Raw genomic sequence first — 22,016 nt, 5'->3', positions numbered from 1 at the left:
ATTTAAAGTATGGCGCAAAAGTCAAAGACTTCCTTTCGTTGACTTAATTACCAGTCAAAACAGCCTTTAAGCATAAGCTATTCATTAATACATATCTGCGGAATACAACTCTAACAGGAAATTACACAGAAGCCTCAAGAACTACATATAATATCACCCTTTACCTTCCTTTCTGCTTCCATTTCAGCTCCTATTCAGCAGACCTGTTTTCAGTTTTCAAAGAAATCTGCAGGAACATTTTTCCACACCTCGAAAGTTCAGTCTTAAAAGTTGTTTGCTTCTTCTGATTCTTGTGATCCAAGTAATCCCAATTACAAATCTAGACCAATCAGTCCATTAAACCTTACAAAGGTTTCAGTGTTCTAGTGCAAATATTTTCTTTATCTTTTCTATTTTCTCAGTAAGGACCTCTTGACAGATACACATCCTTTCACACCCATAGCACTGAGTTGTCTTCTCACAGTGGAGGTAATGTGGTTAATGTGAACGATGTCAGTTCAACTCTAAGAGTATTTACCTTTATATTGGTTGAACTATATAGGAATCAGTCTTTTTACATATCAGTTTCTCAGTCCAAGGGTCCATAAGTAACTGGATGAATTTAAATAATCTTACATAAAATATTCACATTTCGTGTTAAATTCTCAGAAAAACAGCTTTCAGGGTTCTGTCGCCATCACTACGGTGAACCTTTTATTTACGCCCAAATATGCCCTTTTCCCCCGGGAAACGTGATGTAGTGTACCTTTAAAACTCATTTAAGGTACACAATTGGACCTTAAGGACATTATCGCTCCTTTGAGAACACATTTACATTGCTTGTTCCCTTGGGGAACAAAAACATACCTGTACACTGAAAGGAAAGTCTGAAGTCAGAATCTTCCCTGGTATTATTCTACCAGGCCTAATGCAGCTATTTTTATGCTTGTCATATCTCAGTCTAAAAAAAAATATTTTTACATAGATCATACTCATCATACTCACATACTCCTTACTGTCTTAACTCCCTGAAGATGTCAATTAAAGTCAGCTATTTATGTCAGTTAATCACACTCTTAGTGGCCACCTACTCTACAGCTATGCCTCATAGGTTGCTGTTGAATATACAGTCAAATGTAAATCTATACTAGAGTCTTCTTGCTATATGAGCTGTATTGGCCCTTTTATGAGTGATCTCGTTTTGACCAAATAACAGACAATAGTTCAATGTTTTCAATATACATTTAGAAATAAGTCTGTAAATACTGCTTGATAAGCCATTACAAATACAGCTTAAAGATAACATGACTCTGGCTCTGCTTTCCACCAACAAATGCTTAGTCTAGAAGCCCTAAAGCTAGTGTTTTCTAAGAGGGTAGGCTTGTGCGTGAGGGTGGTGTGTGTGGGCAGTTCACTGGGAGAATATGGGTTTATTTTATTTACAAGGTCAGTGTTTTATTTCCTGTCCAATTCTACAAAACACAGACTATTCAGGACTGCATTGCATGCTTTAGCTTCAGACATGCAGTACTGAGCAAAAGTCAGAGACAACCCTTCATTTGTTTTGTTTCCAGTTGCAATTTGATACAAGTTATTAATTTCTCAGGGGATATTTCAGATATAAGATGTAAGATCAGATATTCACATATAAGATGTTCAGATCTTCAGAGCAGATATAAGATGATACACTTGCATAAGGAAAGGGAAAGTCAAAGAAAATAAGTGATAAAAACAGCAGTTTTCAAAACTGAGTGCAAGACCTGGCAGACCACTAACCATCAGATAAACAGTACTTAGCTTTTATCAGATCTGAAAAAATTCACAGGTGTTTCTGTCCATCTTTCAACAGCGAGAAGACAACTCAACGCTATGGTCAGAAAGAATGGGTAGCTCTGAAGCCATTACTGAGAAAAAGAAGTAGATAAAACAAAAATTGCAAATAAAACAAAGAAGCCGCTGGTGCTCTTAGAACAACAGACTGACCACTCCACACTCTAGACCTCAACATTATTCAATATGTTTACTTGGATGGTGAGAAGCGGAAAATGCAACCAAGCCCTCAGACTGAACTTTGGAGGTAATTCAATAACAGCAGCTGTGTCACGCATCCCTCTGGCTCTGAGACACACCTGGACTCCATTTCCCAGAATCCTCTGGGAGATACCATGACCCACGTGACTCCTAACCTTTCCTTGAGCTCCAATCAGCGCTCTCAGTCACCAGAATACTAACTCTGTTCACCTGTCTTGTTTGTCATATGACCACAGTAGTTTAGTTTATATACCTGGATTTTGATTAAATCAGTAAAGCTTCTTTTTCTCCTTTTAACCGCGAGTGTCTGAATCTTTCTGCCACATTACATGCTGCCTTTTCCAATTTGTGAACATGATGAATGAACCAGTAGAAAAGGTCCAAAATTATCTGGGACAAAATCATTACATTAATTGACATTAAAAGTTTTTCCTTCTCCTACAAAGTTACCATTTGAGAGCAATGAGCTTTTCTTTTGTTTAGAACGATATTTTTGTTAAACTTTGCATATATGCATTTGTAAATAAACAAACTAGCAAGATAACAACCATGCTGTTATCAGAACAGGTCTTTCAGGAAAGAGAAACAGGGCACCAATATGCACAGAATGAGAGAATTAGAATCAACACATTTTTAAACAATGGTGCTAATATATGAATGCCTGATTCTGTATGTCCCATTTATGCCTCAATAATTACTCTACGTGTTCTTAAAGGGAACTGACCGTCTCAGTGGTATAGTTAGAATCTCACTGTGTGTGTGTGCAAATCTTCATGTGAAGGTGGAATGAATGTTTATTTATAATGTCTGTAGGATAAGGATGAATGCCCGTGGAGGATATTAACCCTAGCGTAGCATGTCAGCCGAGAGCTGAACAGAAAAACATTCTTTTTAAGGTTTCACGCTGTTCTGCTAGAAAGGACATTATGCTTTGAACATTGTGTCTCTGAGTGTATTTATCTTGAATGTCGATGTGTTTCTGTTTTGAAAGCCAGTTCTTCATTTGATGCTGTCCAAAGGTCAGCCAGCGCCCTTTATACCATCTTCCATAGTGTGTTTGTGTTTTCAGATTGCACATTAAGATTCACATTAGAACCACAAACCTGTCTGTATTATTTCTGAAGATGTGTAAAATAGGAACTGAGTCTCTTTCAAAATAGGCACATTTGGCCTGAGAGGGGCCCCAAATGATGCTTTAGTAAACAAAGAGAAATGAATAGTAGGTTATCTTTCTCAGAATAATGTTCATCAGGCTGCTAACTTCACTTCATTTAGCATTAGAGCTCACCAAAAAAAAAAGAATATACCAGGAGCAACCAACAGCTCGCTGATCAGAGATGAAAATTTGCATTAACAAGTGCCAAATTCCCAAGAATATTGTCTAAGTTCAACAATGTAAGCAAAAGTAGACCTTCAATTTGAAATACAACATTAAAATGAAATCTAATGCTGTACAAGTCAATAACATAACACAAAAACAAGCAATATTATTACCAGTAATAGCAATGTCATGGATTGTTTTATATAAATTTAGTACAAAGACAATATATTTCATTATAATTAAAGTTTTTTCCATTGTATGTCACAAAATTCTTAGACCAATTAATAATGGACTTTGTATCAGCATGTATCAGTATTACTAACTGACAAAATAATTATTCTGATTGCTGTTATTTTTTACTGTATACAATGTATTATAATCTATTCTACAATCTATATACAATGTATTTTAGAATATAATGTATGAGAATATTTTCTTTTTAACAGCTCTTTGATTACTCAGTTGCTTTTTCTGAAGTGATACGTACCATCATATGCAAAAGTTTGAATACCCCAAAGTTAATACTTTGTCTACAGTGAACTTGAGTACATCAATTTTCTACAAACGTTAGTGCAAAATTTCTGTTTATTTGCTGAGTTTAAAACATAAAATATAAAATGTGCTATAATGTTTATGCAGTCCAGATTTGCCCCCTCCCCAATATGTTAAATTCAGCAAATAAACAGTAATCGTGTATTAAAATTTGCAGAAGTGTGTTCTCTGTAGAGAGGCGTCCACTTCTTTTCACTTAGAAAATCAACAAAACATGCCATTTGAAAATTTTATATACAATTGTTTGTTTTATAACGCTAATAGGCAGAAATGCATTCGCCTGTGAGGTAACTGAATTCTGAGAATTCATTTCTAAGAGGTCATCGTTTCAAATATGAAAAATTAGTAGTGCAGACAGACAGCAATAATGTACAACTCAATGCTGAAACAAATAAATCGACACTGAAGTTAGCTGTTTGGCTAACTGGTTGGCTTTTTTAGACCAAAACTCTGTGTACCAGCAGTGCATCTTCACTCATGCATCCACTGTGTTTTAGCTTGCAATGACAATGTGATATCTGGCAGTATGATATTTGTGTGGGAGATCTGATATGATTTGAAGTAATTCTCAAAAATGTTATCAATAAAATAGGCTATGACATAAGTTAACCTAGTTAACAATATGTAGCTGAGCATTTTGTTGACAATCTCTAGCAAGCATTGTAAATAAGCTAACAGCAGCATCTAGATGCAATGAGTTAAAAGATTATACTGTAATAATATATTCAAGGGGTCCTCCAAGATAGAAGGCCCCAGGGCCTATGCTGGCCTTAATGGTCCAAATATGGACAAGTCAGCCATAGACGTGTGTGCATATGACATCTGTCACTGCATTGGGTGGTTTGGTGGAATTTCAACAGTTTTATTATAACAGGCTGTACTTATGGCATTTAAAGAGAAGTGGTGGTAAACTTGAAGAGCTCATCTCTTTAATACATGAACTGCTTGCCCACATACAGCCCTATTAATTTACTACAGCACAAAATGTCTCTTCTCTCTGGTCTGTTGTCATGCTTATCACTGCAGCTTTTATCTCTGCTCTCATGTGAATGATGAAGCAAGTGAAATCAATGCCTTAAAAGAATCACACGAAACGATGAAGAGGAGTATATTGTTGTTCTTTCATCTGTAATATCTTTAGACAGATCTAGGTCATTTATGGTGAAAGAGGGACAATGTATGCCCCTTTATCCTCGAGAAGGCAGACACGATCTGATGTGGAGGAGCATCTCATTAATACCAGTTATCTGTATTTGAGTCTTAAGTACTGACTTGCTTTTATCACAGCTTCAGATTGAACTGCTGTCAAATCTCCTACGGCGCTGACCCACACTGTCGTCTAGCCTGTCGTGTTTGGAGCTATTTTTAAAAAATCTTTCGGCTCAATACATGGTAATGGGCAGACTTTCCAAATAACAGGGAAAAAATAACAGCAGAGCTACTTATAGATACAGAGTGGCTATAGATGTGATGCTTTTAACTGTGTGCTCTGAATAATTGGGTGGCCTTTAATAGCCTGTGTGAATACACATTATTAATAAAACATTCCCTGGGGCTTACTGTGTGCTGGTGTTTGGAGATTATATTACTTGGTTGGACTTCTCCTTCAAGCAACACTTTTTCCTTCTTTGTCGGGCTTTGCGTATGGTGTTAATCAAGTGGAAAACATCATTTACAGTTTTAAGCATTCTCCAATTTCCAGATACAGTACTCAGTGTTGGTTAGTAACTGACTATGGGCCTGTTTACGCCTTGCATTAACATGCTCTTCTGGTGATCCAGTCTCATTCAGGTTTTACTTGACCATGTGATAGGTCAGGTGTAAACAAACCTAATGCGCATTTTGAGCTCAAATCACATTTGGAGGTGGTCAGAGATGGATCCTGACCACATTTAACTCAAGTGTAAAAGGAATGCATTTTCATTATCCATATACAATTACATGAATGGAAATGTGTCTGCTGAGTGCTGACTAGCAGGTGAAAGGATTAACAATGAAACAAAAGATGGAGGATATGCCAGGCTGAAGCTAGCCCCAAACCAAAGGCCTTCATGCACACCAAGTGTATCCACTAATATCATATATAATATAGTGAAAAGTATACATTTTTATCCAGATACAATCCAGAAACAAAAAACATGTTAATCCAAGGTGTGAACAGGCTCTAAATCTAATCTGGATCACAGAATCACAGTTTTTCTTTTCAGTTTTTCTTATAAGTTTTAAAAGTAATTTGCAGGGATATTTTTCCACACCTCCACCGTTTGTCTCTTTTCTTTTCTCAGTAACGGCTTCTTGACAGCTACACTTCCTTTCACACCCGTAGCTTTGAGTTGTGTTCTCACAGTGGAAGAATGGACAGAAACACCTGTGGATTTTTTCTGATCTCAAGCAAGAGTGAAGCTTGATTTTCTCTCAAAGATGAAAGCTTTAAGTACGTTTATCTGATGGGGTTTTGATGGTCGACCAGGTCATTTATGGTTGTTAGGAGTCCATTTTTTTCTGTATCTTTTAATGATTTTTTATCACCAAGTTTTAAGATTTGGAGATCTCATATCTGATCTCCTCAGAAAAAATCCCTTGAAAATGAATAACATGTATTTAATGGCTATATTTACACACATTTACAGCTAAAATAGTCATGAAATAACAGCCATCCATTTCTGTCTTTGAAGACAATATACAGTGTAAAGTTAGATTACCTTTTGTGTGTGGGAAAAACAGTCATCATAAACTGATGTCTGTAACAAGCTTTGAAAGATCTCACAAAGGGTGAGGGGGCCATTCACACTCCTGTCAGGCTGGGAAATAATTAATTTCTCCAAGGGACTTGTTCCCCCTCCTGGACCACTCGCCTATCTGTTAAAAAGAAAAAAAAATGTTGTCTGCTTTTCTGTCGGTGAATAATTTGCACTTTATTAGCAGTTGGTACATATGCAGCGTGGTGCTGAGAAAAACAGCTTTCGATCAGTCTGGCATCATTGGGGAATAAACATGCCGGAATAATTTAGCAATTTCAACAGCATCTTTATTTACTATCCTGTTCATTAAGAAATCTGTAGCTTCAATAAAATGTAATAGGAAAGGTGTTTGTTTCCTGATTGAATCCTGAAGGAAGTACTTCAGTGCATCCGTTGTAGATGCCTCTACAACATTCTTCCACTGCAGCATTAACAGAGAGCTACTGATCAAAGCTGCAGCTTCTCCCAACCAGCTGTAGTCCAGCACACTCAAGTCAGGAAGTTAAGACGCAGAACAATGACTTGGTTCAGATTACTGGCTCAGGTGTATTGACAACTGGAACAGAAGGCTAGAAAGCTGTCGCTGAAATGGTAGAAAGCTATAAAGCATTTTAGCTGCATAGTAGAGCAGCACATTTAATCATATTTTAATCAAGATCACTATTTTTGGCTTCCTAAATTAATTCAGTATAAGTGCTATATCAGTGAACTTAGTCAAAGGTAACTGGCTAACAAGATAATGATGCGCTCAATGAACATAACTAAGAAGTAATCTATACTGATTAATACATTTGAAGGAATATAGACTTATAATGTACAATGTGGAGGACAAGATTGTTTTCTGTTGAGTAATTGAGATTGTTACTCGTAATCCAATTACAGTATGCCTTTTTTTAAAGAGCCCATATCCTGCATTTGTCTTACATTTTATTGTTTTCCTTAATGTCCACTTTTCATTTCTATGTAGGTCTATATAAAACCAAAAAACCATTAATCATTTGTACACTACTATTTTCCAACCTCTTTTTATCCCTAAGAATTAAAGGGGTTGTTTTTGTTACCGTGCTTTAAGACAGATATATGTAAATGAGCTCTGTTCTGATTGGCTGGCCTATATTGTGCCTCATTCAGAAAGCAGTACTGACTGGTCCACTTCTTATAACTTCAGTGTGAACAGGCAGGGACAATCTGCTGTAGGCTAAAATAGGCACATGTATGTAAGTGTACAAATGTATATATTTTTGTGACATCACAAAAACAGTTAGTTCAAATGTTTTTTTTGTAGCTTAGTTTCCATATATGGACTGTATGGACTGGGAAGTGTATGACATGTTTTCAAACTTTTACAGTGTTTATATGCTCTCAAGCTCTTCCATGTCAAAAAATGAGGATGTTTTCCATGATATTTGGCCTTTAAACTTTACAGCAAACAGTATTTAGGTGACTCCAATTTAAAAAAGCTAAAGTTTGAGAATATTTTTGACTACCCATTACACAGCCTCAAAAATGTAAATATCAAATGATGTCTATATGTTCTCTAAGGCTGTGTTGTGATTTACTACACCATGTGAGGAGGCTGACTCTATGCACTGAATATCTGTATGGCTCTAAATCTGTAAATCCTAACAGGAATGAATCTGAAGGAACTCTCATCTCTTTTCTGCCCATCTGCAGATTTAAAGATGTGATATGAAGTAGTTAAGGTGGAAAATCATCCTAATCCTTTAGGGGGTTCGCTGCTATTACTGTAATTGGGAGAAATTCAAAGACTTTTTGAGGAAATGTGTTTATGTGTTTGGCTAATTGGAATGCTTTAACGATGTGTCGGCTGCCTAACAAAGCAGACGTTAAAAGGCTGTCTTTCATCTTCGCCTTATGAAATCCCACAGTGTAAAATGACAAATTATGAAAAATATTCTTCATTTTCCTCATTTTCACTGTAGAAAGTCTTTGGTCTGTAGAGACTAATAGAAAATAACACATCAAAGCAATAAAATAAACTTCTCACCAATCAGGGAACATTTTCCAACCTTTTCTCAGTTAAACAGTTTTCTCTGTGGTTATGGAATTTAAAAAAGGGCCACAGCCCCGAACCTTGCTTACGAGCTTTGCTTTGCTTTGGTTAGTTAGTTAGGTAGTAAGTTATTCAGCTAGTTGTCCAGTCCAGCAGTTAATCAGTCAGTCAGTCAGTCAGTCAGTCAGTCACTTAGTTAGTCAGTTAGGTAGTTGACTAGTCAGTCAGTCAGTCAGTCACTTATCCAGTTTGCTACTCCGTCAGCCAGTTAGTCAATTATTCAGTTAGTTAGTCAGTTAGCTAGTTGGTTAGTCAGTTAGTTAGGCAGTTAGCGAGTTGGTCAGTCAGTAAGTCAGTCAGTTAGTTGGTGTCATCTATATACAATACAATCTAAGGCAATAAACAGTGAAAGTGTTCAATAAAGATTCCCCCACAACAGAAAATAATTAGATACAGTACGGTGCAAAAGTCTTCTGAGAAAATGATATGTAAAGCCCTTCATCTGGTCAATCCACATGTATTTGTATAAAAAGCACCAACATTAGAATACAAATAAACAACATATTGTGATTTGAACTGTCAGTGTTAACCATTTTCAAAACTCTCCTTGTGGACGTCCAACAGTTATCATACAGTATTTATTTTATCTAATCAGTCCTGCATTAAATTAAATCAGACATGCTGCTATTGAAATGTAACAAATCCATGTAATGACCAGGGTGCAGCAACAAGAGGAACCAAACCTGTGTTCTTCTAACTGCATTCTTCTAACCAACATATTAATATTGTTTTTTAAATCTTGCTACTTTTTATTGTATTTATGTTTATTTGTACTTAGTCTTATGTCAAATGGGTTTTTTACATGTAAAACACACTGCTAAGATAAATAGTTTTAAACAATCTTCTTGGCTACCTAAGACCTTTGCACTGTACTATGCATACATAATGAATTGTATGCAGGCAATAATCAATTGTAACTATATCACACAACACACGGGTAAAATAATGCACTATGCAATTTTCCACTGAAGAAGAAGGAAAGTGCATGTCTGTTTAAACTAAGCCTCCATCAGATTACATATTTGACCTTCAGTGGCAGCAAACTTAATTTACATTGCTTAGTAATAGACTTATTAAAAAGCGTCCAAAATCCAATTTGGAAAATAGTTTGCAGTTGAGGCATCATTAGTATTGAGATGCATAAAAAGACCAACCATCTGCTCAAAGTACCTACTAAACCTTTGTCTTATGCAAATGCAGGACACGCTTTGCTCTTCAAATTATCACAGATACAAACTGATAATATTTCATTTTTTGCACACTGCTCATCGAATGCTAATTGGCACAGGCCCTCTAAAGGCGAACAGAACTCCAAAAAAAGAAGCAGTTTCCCTTTCTACATTATTTAAAACAGCCTTTTTTTCATTTTTCTTAATCTTAGACTACTGTTGGAAGAAGAAGATTGGAAAACTGCTTTAAACAAATAATTATATTAACTTACAGATGCTTTTATGGAGCAGTTTTACTACTAACCTCTAATAAAAAGACATGGGTAGCAATATATATATATTGATATAAAGATATAAAAACAGCTTTAAATAAGATGCTTTACAGTTAAAGACTCTTTAATAATAATTCTTTAAGCATTATAGAGGATGGCCTAAGAGGAAGCATTAAGTGAGAGAAAATATAGCCTACATATAGTTACCAACTGCTGATTTCTTTGAACCGGCAGCAGGAAAATAAGTTACAACAAATTAAGCATAATCAGAGATAAAACATCTTCATCTTCACAAACTTTTCATTTATTATTGTAGCAAAGCATTAATAATTCTAATAAAATCAGTGGGGAAATTATTGAAAAGTTCTTACACAGGAATTATTAATACTAACATTAGCAGAAAACATTTCAAAGCCCAGCACTTCTTTGGTTCAAAGGTCTTTTGAAATGCAACAGAATCCTTACATAAGACAATGTTACTCAGCTACACGGCTCACACAGTTAAGATGCCCTTTTCCAGCAACAGTTGAATGTCTAGTAATAAAATATATTTCTGATTCTCAATCCCAGTCGACAGAACCCCATTGAGCATGTCCTGCTTTTATCTGTTGTAACACACCAGATTCAACCAATCAGGCAATTATAAAGACCTTCGCTAACATGAGTCAAGCGGTGTTACAGCATCAAATTAAATACATTTTTAAAATTGCTGTGTAGGATAGGAATTGGGAAAAATTGTATTATGCAAGACAGTAAGGTTATAGCTTAACTAACGTTAAGCCATTCTTCGGACATAAGATAAACACTCATAATCATACTGAGTATCTTATTCCTGTAATGATCAACAGTTGTTCAGTTCACCTGACAGCTCTGCAATGACTTTTAGGTAGACTACTGGGCCAACATGTACAGTGTCCCTAAGAGGTACCTGGACATTTTAACCATTTAATCATTAGTAGACTTTAATGAAGTTCCCCAGGTTGTTTTATAAGAATTTTAATGAAACAATATTTGTTTTACAGAAAAAACACTTGCCAAACCGATGGTAGACTCCAACCGGACTGCGCTAAGGGTACTGTAAAGCATCAAAGTCTGGAGCTGTTTTTCTTACAATGCCCATGTCTGTGAGCTTGAGTTCATTAATGGGGTCAACTCACCCCACAAAAAGCCACTATGAGATTTCCCATGAAATGGTATGAGTCAATGTGAGTGTATGTGTCTGTGTATCTGTCCTGCAATGGACTGGCAACCAGTCAAGGGTGTTTCCTGCCTTCCGCCCGATGACCGCTGGGATAGGCTCCAGCACCACCTGCGACACAGAAGGGTAAGCAGCTTAGATAATGTGTGTGTGTGTGTGTGGGTGTGGGTGTGGTATGGGTCAAGCTGCTTGCAGCTAATATATTTACTATATGAATTTAAGCCAAACTAAATGTATCCCGAGATGCATAGACCAGGCTAAAATGTCAATAAAGTAAAACTGCTTTTACTTCAGTGAAGTAATGATGCAAGCAGCAGTAAAAAGACTTGCCAAGAAAAGAAAGAAAAAAAGAAAATGGGCATCAGGTCAGAAAACTCCTTAAGTTCCACCACAGAACTTCAGTGAAACTTCTTAACACATCCAGCATGTAGAACTGAGGCCTGTTAGGTGCCATTCTCTTTTTGGAAACTTTGTGGACAAAAATAATGAATATATGTATATGTAAATAAGTTCAAAACTGAGATGTAATCAACAGTAGAGCAGGTGCTGCCACCAACAGGAGAGAAGGAATTTAAACATTTTTTTTACAAATAAGCTTGAGTAGAAATAAAAACAATTTGGAAAACAAAAAGTATGACTTTACTTATGACAGAGTAAATGTAAGCAGTTACTCCTTAGCTTTGGTTTTAACAACAACTGACACGTTCAGGCCAAATGCAGCTTGTGTTAAACATAAACTAGATAAATCTATGGTTTTAATCTACGCCCATCTTCAGCTCTCCTGTGTGACACGCCTCTCCCTGGTAGCGCCCGGTCGCTATGGATTCGACCCCGTTGCTACGGACGCGCTGGGAGCTTTCAGGTCAACGCGCACTTCTTGCTGGCTAACATTTACTTAATTTTTAGCTAAAGTTGAGGTGACCATTTTGTTAAACTGAGGAATCTCCCAGTGCACCGGTCAAACAGTCTCTTGTTGTGGTGGGTTGACCCATTTGTGTTTCTTACGCCCTTATCCGACGAAGTTGAAGTCAGCTTCCTATTAGCCAGCGTCTTGTTCGAATTTTCCCGTTCCACCTTAAATACCGCCAGACTGTAACTGCTGCACAATTTAAGGTGGAACAGAAAAATTCGAACAAGAAGCTGGCGAATGGGAAGCCAACTGAGCCTTGTCCTTATCCGCTTGTCCGTCTAATTAATGTTAACAGCCACTATAGGAACTCTAGTGAGGTTATCTAGCTGGCTAACTAACTAGCTACGTCGCCAGTCATTCGAGTGAACCATTACTGTTAACCTACGTCTGAATAAAGTCATCGTCAACGTTACGGCTACAAGGTGAAGTGTGGGAAAAAAATGAATAATATAACTTACCTGGCTTTGCTTACTAATATTACGTCTTTATTCATTGCCAAGTTGACGTTATTGAAAATGTCTTATTTTTCGAACTAGTTCGGCCTGTTGGAACTGCTGGAAACATGTTCAAGAACGAGTATCAGGTAAACTTATGAGGGTGTCTAAGCCGTCCCTCAGAGTACTTAGAGGACGTTTACTGTTTACTGTGTACTGAGTGGAGCCTGTATGTTTGTTTTTGGTATGTTCAAGGGGGGTGCCATCGTCGAGATATTCAGCGCACAAGGAAAAGATCCTGTAGCAAAATGGAAACTTAGTGGTGGCCAGCCGTCAATAAGTAAAGTACGCATTAAGGGGGAATTCCACCGAATTTTCAAAATTTCTGCATAATTCAATGGCTGAGATCTAAACAAAGTGGTTTGATGTTGATTGCATATTCTAGAGAAACTTGCCGGCTTTGATTTCTTTATAGTGGTGGTGATAGGAATATAGCCATTTCATTTACTGTCAAAAACCACCAGTGAACCTTCATGGATGTAATGTATGTCTCCATATGTAATGATGATAATGGTAAAATAGTGGGAACAACGCTTGACTCTTCACCTTCGATATATTTCAAAATACGTTTTAAACCAAAAGCTTCTCTCAATTTTTTTGTAAAAAAACACACATCAGGTAGTGTATTTGTTATGATTTCATGTTTTTTTTATGTGTGTGGGAGCTTTTAACAGCTGATGTGGTGGTAGTGGTAGTGGTTTCTATTTCCACTGGAACCATTCTGACTCTGCAAGCTCTACAACTGAGCATTTCACATCAAACCACTCTGAATGACTTTGTTGAGCCGATCACAAATCAGATCTTTGTTAATCCAGTCTTTTAGGCCAATATGAGGCTACATTGTATACAACTATGTTCCTTTTATTCATTGTCATATCAAAAAGTCATCAAACTCTGTAATGAAACAATGTTGGACGTGTTGTGTCTTGTTTGCTTATTTAAAAACAGGTATTTGATAAAGAAGTGAAAGGTTTTGTGTACAGCCTCGAAGGCAGTAGTCAGACCCATAGGATGCAGCTACCTAAGGATGGCAAGATGCCTCGTAAGTGCAGTGATTAGAAAAACTTCATTTTCTTTCTTTCAGGATTGATCCACAAAATCAGGCTAACATGTTGGCCTCAGATTAAAGCAACCCTGTGCTAACAAGAACTTTTAATGAGCAGTCTTATCTTCAGTCCAGTCTTCTTTTGTGTTGGAGAAGGTAGTGCTTAAGGGTATGAACAGAAGGAGTAAACCACATTTGCAGTTATTATTATCGTGTATCTTATTGTTGAGAGCCCATTCGCTCACAATAATGTATCTGTTTGTTTCCTCTGCATGACCTAGTTTGAGATTGTGTATCTCATTTCTCTAGTTGTCCTGATTCAGAGGTTCCTGGTCCTACAGGTGAATGTTCCTCTTGGTAAAGACTTCTCCACTGAGCTTGTGTAAGTGTCACCATAAAAGCACGGTTGGTGCACACCCTTTTCATTAGCCAATGTCTTCACCATTTAAGGACACATCAGCATTTACATAACTGTAATTTAATTTAACTTTACTGCTGTTAGAGTCTTTTCTAAAGTGCGTAATGTGTTCTCGTGTTTTTGAGATGATTTTAGTCCCTCTCCCTCAAGCCTCTCTCATGGGCTATAAGATAAATTAGATTCGCAAAAAAGGTGCGAAAGGTGAATTAGCATGTAGACTGAATCTTTTCTCACGCTCACAGATGTGCCTTCACACACACACACACACACACACACACACACACACACATACACACCGAGAGAGGAAACGGATTTAACTTGCTTCCCATTTGCTTCCCAAATCAGTTGCTGTGGTTAACATTCCTGTGCTTCTGTTAGCGTAACAGATCAAGGGCACCTGAAGAGGAGGCTCTACCTGTCCTCTGTACATAAGGAATTCTCAGCTACCCCTCTGCATGCCCGAATACCTCTCACCGGCCTCAGACGCAACATCGTGAGTATTCACAGGGGCTGCATATCTAGCAGAGGCCGACCGATATGACAGTTTTGTTATCAATACTGATTTTAAGGAACTAAAAATTTTGATAACCAATAGTATCAGCTGATATAATTTGTTTTGGTCCAAAATTAAACAGACTTCAGTACTTCAGTACTTTATTTGAACGGTGTTTTACTGGCTAATATGATTGTCATTTGTCACCTGTGGATTGTCTAATGTGACTGTGAAATTTGTCTAATGTGGTTGTCAAATTTCTTATATTCAATAAAACGGCAGAAACTCACAAAGTCTTAAATAATGAAAACATTGTAGAGAAAAAGGCAGATCTTTGAATACTTTGTAATTTTGTTGCTTCTGTTAATTTATAAGAAGAACCTTTTCATCAGTTCTCTTCATAGGAATGTTTTCTTGTGTACAAATGTGTTATTGTAATGCTAAAGTTGTGGTTTTGATTCCCAAAAAAAGTTGGGACAGTATGTGAATTGCTAATAAAAACTGAAAGCAGTGGTTAGTAAATTCTGTTTGGCCTGTATGAAATTTAAAACAGTGCAAAAACATGATATTTGATTTTTTTCAGTAAATATACACTCATTCCAAATGTGATGCCTGCAACACATTCCAAAAAAGATTGGACAGGAGCATGTTTACCTCTGTGTTACATCACCTTTCCTTTTAACAGCATTTAATAATCATTTGGGGGCTAAAGATACCAATTGATCCAGTTTTGAAAAGATCATTTTTTGCCATTTTTCTCTTATACAGGTCTTGAGCTGTGTAACCGTTTGGGGCCTTCTTTGTCATATTTTGTGCATCATAATGTGCCACGTGTTTTGAGTGGGAGACAGGCCATTCTAGCACCTGCACTCTCTGATTATGCAGCCATGCTGTTGTAACACATGCGGAATGTTGCTTACCATTGTCATGTTGAAATAAGCATGGACGTCCCTGAAAAAGATGTCATGTAGAGTGCAGCATATGTTGCTTCTATCTTTCAGCACTAATGATGCCTTCACAGATGTGCAAGTTACCCATACCATTGGCATGAATACACCCCCAAACCATGACAGACTCTACTTTTTAAACTTTACACTGGTGACAATCTGGATGGTCCTCTTTCTTTTTGGCTTGGAGAACACAGACTGCTACTGTGGCAAAGGGGCGAACAGTCTCCCTATTAATACCCTAAAATCTGGATGAAATGTTAGATGACCAGATGTCTACAAACCTTTGGACATATAGTGTATCTAGAATTAACCCTTACATGTTGCTTCACTGGCAGGATTTCAGCTAATACCAATAAATTTGGAGGATCATAATATAGACCAATATAACTGGCCAATTGATGTATCGGTCAGGTCCTAATACCTACCAGCATTACCTAAAATGTGCTAGATTAGACTGAGTCTGAAGCTAGAAGGTTGTTAAAAATATACTGTAACATTTTGACTGTACGCAGTGGTGTAACCTCTGTATTGACATGGGCTCCTTCACTGCTGAGCTGTTCCGAGGGGCGGTGTTCCTGTCTCTGGACGGCATCGTAATATCAGCCTGCTGTAAGGTCAAGCGCATCTTCACCATGAGGGCTGAACCTGCAGATCATGTGGACAGAGGCTAGTAAAACTCACAAAACATTCAGTACTAACTGTATGCGGTGGCCCCAGTTGACAGTTCCAGCTTGTTTGCATATTTATAGAGTCAAACATTTCTGGAATTTTATCTGCTCTTTAAGAAATGGTGTTCTGAGTATGTCTAAATTTGTTCTGCAGTTATCACCATCTTTTTCGCAGCTGTTATGACACTTCAGTCAAGATAGCTGTCAAGTCTGTATATCAATGAATATCTAAAAACTGTTTGCATGTGACTTTCCCTCCAGATCTTTATGGCATAAGGAATGGGCCGAAGGATGAGATTCCCAAGAGCTGCCAGTTTCCCCCAGATGTTCAACATGTAACACTGCTAGTGAATATGGAGAGACTGGGACAGGTTGAAGTGAGGAATGCACCCATCAGCTCAGAATCTGGTAAGTGCCAGCTGTGAAAGCAAAAGCATTTGCTTATTTATTCAAAATATTTTTCTTATTTATCAAAAAATCAATCTGCTTATGTATGAAGAAAGCACTGGTTGTGATTCATTCATTTTCAAAAAGGGGTTCATTTTTAAACAGGCAGATCTCCATTTCTAATGAATCTGCCTGTGTAAAAATGAATTTCAGCACCTGGGACCAAATCAGGTCTGTCACCACATTAATAAGGTTCTGTAGTTGTTTACCCTTAAACAGTCTGGGGAAAGGTTTGATCCTCTCAGTGAACCATCCTGCTGTTTTCAGTCTGTCGACTTGTTGATGACACGCCTCTTCTCACTGGGGGAGCTCTAATCCTGTCTCTTTAGTCATGTACCTGTCCTCTCCATTGGACCAGAGAGAGTCTTTGCTTTACATGTCTCTTTACGCAGGCATCTGTTGCCCTAGTATTGCAGTAGCACTTTCATCTTGCCTCACTGAAATTATTGGCTCTAGAAAATTGTTCTCAGAACGGCTCGCTACTTTTTGCTTTAAGGGGCTACTGATTTTAGAAAGAGACGTTAAGCTGTGCCAGTACTGTTCATATTGTAGATAATGACTAGATGTACTTCAATTGTTCTTTTTTTCCTCAATCATGCAAAGTGTGTTTGGACTACTGAAGTTCAGGAAAAGGATAGCTGTTTCTTAGCAACTGTGTATCACAACATTTTGTGCCGTATTCATGTGATTCTCACAGCTTGTAGCCTTGGAAATTGGTCTGGCTGCTAAATTGCTATGACACTTGGCAGTATTTTGTGTTCAGCTGCCAGGTCGCCGTGACCTTATTCCTTTGCCTTATTTAGGCAATATTGCTGTCTGAACCAAGTGAAAATATTGTGCTGCTTCAAATCCAACAAATGGTCAAGTCCACTATTACAGTAATTATTATCCTGTCATTGTCCTAAGACAGGCCTGTTATTTTGGCCAAAAAGAACAGCAAATCCACTTTTTCTGGATTGAAGCTTGAACGCTGAATGAATTGTGGCTGACCAGTTAGTTGTGGTTGTGATGTCACAGGACATTGCAGTTTGGCTGCTTCTAATTACCATAACTCCTTTACACAGTGTTCACAAGATCTTTAATCAATGTTGTTAATAATGTAGGCTATACTTAAATTGCAATTTGAAAATTGCACTCTTTCAAATTGTGATCTCGGTATAAAAACGGTTAATCTTTCAACTCTACCATCAAGTCAATTCCAGCTCTTGGTCACCGTATATATAATGTTTCCCCAGAATATCCTGTCTTCAGCTGTTCCAAGCATAATTTTCTTTTCCAATGAACTGGTCAATCTTGTAATTTGTCCAAAATAGGAGGCTTCAGTTTGGGCTTCAAGTAAGATGTGAGGTTTGATTTGGTAAAGGATCCATTTGTTTGTTTGCTTTGCTGTCCTGGGTACTCTCAAAAGTCTTCGCCACACCAAAGTTCAAAGGCATCAGTCCTGATTTTTAGTTGTCCAGCTGTCACATCTATAAAGAACCAGAGAAAAGACCATAGCCTGGACACATCATTACACATGTTTACTTCATCCTTGTTCTGCTGATCTGTGTCTTGTTTCTTGACTGCTGGATCTTTTGTTGTGAATAATTGATCCAAGTAGGCAAAAGCTGTCCACCACTTCTACGTGTTCAGCATCAGTGATAAAGTTAGTGGTCTTTCTCATTGTCATAACCTTTGTTTTCTTCATACTGAGCTCCCATCTTTTGACTTTCCTTATGAAGGCCTTCAGGTCTTCCTGATTTTCCACTATGAGTGTTGTGTGATCCATACATCAAAGGTTGTTGATGTTTCCTCCACCAGTCTCGAATCTTCAGTCATCTTCTTCCAGTCATCTCATTGTATATTATTATTTTATACTTGAAGCCTACTTTTCTTATTGTTTGCTATAGTCAATTTTACATACAGTGAATTATCAACATTGTTAGGTGTGTACAGCTTACATATTCAGATTTTACTAAATACTCAAAGGCTATCTTTAAAAAAAATGGTTCTTTAAGGCTTCTTTAGTAAAAAATGGGTCTATATAGAACTACGAACATTCAAAGAACCCTTTACATAATTAATGGGTTCTTTGCACAGAGAAAGGGTCCTTCAGCTTGATGGAGAAGGTGTTCTATAAAAATATAAAAAAGGATTCTATATAGCACCAAAAAGGGATCTTCTATTGTAACAGTGTCAAGCTTGTTATATAACATATATGTTAAGACAATGGACTAATCAGGGCTACTGATCAGTAGCTGGAAGGTTGTGGGTTTGTTTCTCAGTAAATGACACTGATATTTGGCATTGTATTGGGGGGCTGCAAGCCACTGCCTTTGTACCCTTGAACAAACTCAAACAGCTTGCCAAAGGATGCATGCACTCAAGCATATATTCTCTGCACTTTCCCTGATAAAATAATGATTTCTTAAAAAAATACTTCATAATATTTTAAGGTGGTTCGAATCGGAACTGCAAACATCTTGTTTGCTGTGAACTTTTCACTGTTCAGACTTCAAGGAAAAGATCAGATCTGTACTGGATGTGAGAAAATATCAGATTTGATGCGCTGCCTCAGCATCGCCTCAGACCTTTTATATAAAAATTTATTTGACATTTATGATGCATGCATAACAATTGTTTTGTGTCTGTCTTACTGCTAGAGCAGGCAGGCACTGGCAGAGCAGTCACTGCTCGAGGTCCTAAAACCCAGGACAGCTCCCATATTGCTTTTGGATCAAAGGTTGCAGGTCGCCCTCCACTCACGGCAAGAAAGAGCAGTTCTTCAGTAAATATAGCAGATCCCAAAGCTAGGACTGACCCAAGCATCAGTGTACTGTCAGGTAAATGCAAACACATTGCATATAACAAATATACACTTATATACACTGGGGTATCGGTATCCCCTAATCCTTCTGGTAGACGTTCCAAATCCGTTAAAGCCCACACCTGGGAATTAAGCTCATGAGCTTATAGTTTTCTTTGCAGAACTGAGCTGCATCTTATAGCAACTGGTACTTACACATACTGTGCTTCGAAGTCCTAGTATAGTGTGTGTTGACATAATCTGAAATAGTTTGTTTAAGAAAAGTAATAATAATAAATAATAATAATTTTTTTTTGACATTACTGTACAAACGTCAGAAACCATTATTTTAAGAAAGGGGAGGAAGTCAAAGGAAAATGTGTGAAACAACAGAGTTTCTGAAAATGAAGTTTAAAAAAGGATTAAAAGAAGTGTCCCTGCATTTTTTGTATTCCAGTTTGGCAAACTCTTGTTTTTTGACATATTTTTTGAACTCCATCTTTTAACTGGAGTTTAGAAAATGATCAAGAGATACAGAGAAAATGGGACTCCTAACAACCTTGCAAGACCTGGTAGACCACCAAAACGGTCTCCCTCAAATGGAAAGTACTTCATCTTTGAGAGAGAGGAGAAAATCAAGCTCCACTCTTGCTTCAGATCTGAAAAAAATCTACAGGTGTTTCTGTTCATCCTTCCACTGTGAGAGAACAATTGAACACTATGGATCTGAAAGGATGTGCAGCTGTCAAGAACCTGTTACTGCAAATGGACAAAAAAGAACATTTGCAAATCAAACAAAGAAGCTGCTGGTGTTCTCAGAACAATGGATTATCCACCCCAGAGTCCAGGCCTCAACAGTGTTGAATGTGTTTGGGATTACTTGGATTGCGAGAAGCAAAAAATGCAACCAACTCCTAAAACTGAACTTTAGAGGTGAAAACATCCCTCCAGATTTCTTTGAATAAAATGGAAGCAAGTCTCCTGAAAAAATGGGAGCTGTAATAAAGGCAAAAGTTGGACACACTATTTTTTTTTAGCTATTAAATGTCAAAAAGTTGTTGACAACATTTTATCCATGAACTTCTAAAAGTTAAATTTAGTTCTGCAGAGAAACTTTAACACTGCTGTTGGGTGTCACTGTAAATGTGACGCAGAAAATAACTCTAAATAATCTAAAGTTAATAAAGTCTTTATTTATTCATATGCATTCACGATCACAGGCAGAAGTGGGAATTTGCAGCCACGACCACCAACTGAGAGGGCGTCTTCCGAGAGGACGAGGTCTAGGAGACCACAACAGATTCACAGTGCTGGAAGGGAGAGTTCAGTGACACGTAAGGATCCAATTTTCACTTTATATTAATGAAAGATAATCATGATACTATTATTCCATTCTCAAAGCAACCGCTTCAGCTGAGGGTGCTAAGGGAATGTTGTGTAAATCACTTTTTCATTCAGGCTATTATTCAATCAGTTTGTACTTGTGTTCACTCGCTGAGCACCTCACCCAACATAATTGATGTTTTTGTTTATTATAGCTTTTTGTTCTCTTTTAAATGTTAATAAAATAAAAAAATAGAAGGTACATATGAAAAAAAGGTTGTGTCTCCTCTGGTGTTCTAAGGGAATAATGGAGACATACCTTATCCAAGCCAAGAGGGAGAAGAGTCCTCTCAAAGGGCTTCACAGCATCTAGTACAGCCTGGTTGTTCCAGCATTGTACAGCAAGATCCACCTTCAGATCAATATATACCAGGTGAGTAGGTAAAAATATTGATAACATGTATCATTTGATACATGTTGCCTCCATTTCTGAAAAAGATGGATACAGTTGTATGCAAAAGTTTGAGCGCCCCTGATCAGATTACTTGATTTTCTAAGTGAAAATAAAAAGAAAATTGAGAACAAATACTTCACAGAAAGCAATCTTCTGCATATTTTAAGGTACGGTTTTGTTTGTTGAAAAATATATACCCATCTTGAGTTTGAAACCAGCAATATGTTTAAAAAAAGTTGGGACGGGGACATGTTTACCACTGTGTTGCATCACCTCTTTTTTTACACTTAGACACTCTGTTAGTGTTTGGGAACTAAAGAGACCAATTGCTGTAGTTTTGAAAGTAAAATGTTTTCCCATTCTTGTCTGATATAGAATTTCAGCTGCTCAACAGTTCGGGGTCTCCTTTGTTGTATGTTTTAATTTCATAATGCGCCAAATGCTGTCAATGGTTGACAAGTCTGGACTGCTGGCAGGCCAGCTTAGCTCATGGACTCCTTTCCTACGGCACCATGCTATTGTAATATGTGCAGAATGTGGTTTGGTATTGTCTTGCTGAAATATGTAAGGCCTTTCCTGAAAAAGAAGTCATTTGGATGGCAGCTTATGTTGCTCCAGAACCGGATGGTCCCTCTCCTCTTTAGCCTGAAGGAAACACCGTATGATTTCCAAAAAGAATTTCGAATTTTAAT

General features: G+C 37.4%; 1 protein-coding gene across 1 annotated transcript in view; it reads left to right on the top strand.

The window, feature by feature from the left end:
- The first annotated feature begins 12,182 nt into the window (after nt 1-12,182).
- Nucleotides 12,183-22,016, top strand: part of cfap20dc (CFAP20 domain containing) — a 38,255-nt gene continuing 28,421 nt past the window's right edge. The window contains exons 1-11 of the mRNA XM_036571150.1: nt 12,183-12,669; nt 12,784-12,830; nt 12,937-13,026; nt 13,690-13,783; nt 14,096-14,168; nt 14,583-14,697; nt 16,160-16,313; nt 16,577-16,723; nt 19,405-19,584; nt 20,768-20,881; nt 21,172-21,303. Of these exons, the coding sequence (XP_036427043.1) occupies nt 12,810-12,830; nt 12,937-13,026; nt 13,690-13,783; nt 14,096-14,168; nt 14,583-14,697; nt 16,160-16,313; nt 16,577-16,723; nt 19,405-19,584; nt 20,768-20,881; nt 21,172-21,303 (1,120 nt within the window). The 5' untranslated portion in view covers nt 12,183-12,669; nt 12,784-12,809. The remainder of the gene's footprint in view (nt 12,670-12,783; nt 12,831-12,936; nt 13,027-13,689; nt 13,784-14,095; nt 14,169-14,582; nt 14,698-16,159; nt 16,314-16,576; nt 16,724-19,404; nt 19,585-20,767; nt 20,882-21,171; nt 21,304-22,016) is intronic.

This window comes from Colossoma macropomum, unplaced genomic scaffold (genome assembly GCF_904425465.1).
Source record: "Colossoma macropomum unplaced genomic scaffold, Colossoma_macropomum, whole genome shotgun sequence".
Lineage (NCBI taxonomy): Eukaryota > Metazoa > Chordata > Actinopteri > Characiformes > Serrasalmidae > Colossoma > Colossoma macropomum.
The sequence above is the reverse complement of the archived record's forward strand: the minus strand, read 5'-3'. Positions and strand labels throughout refer to the sequence as shown.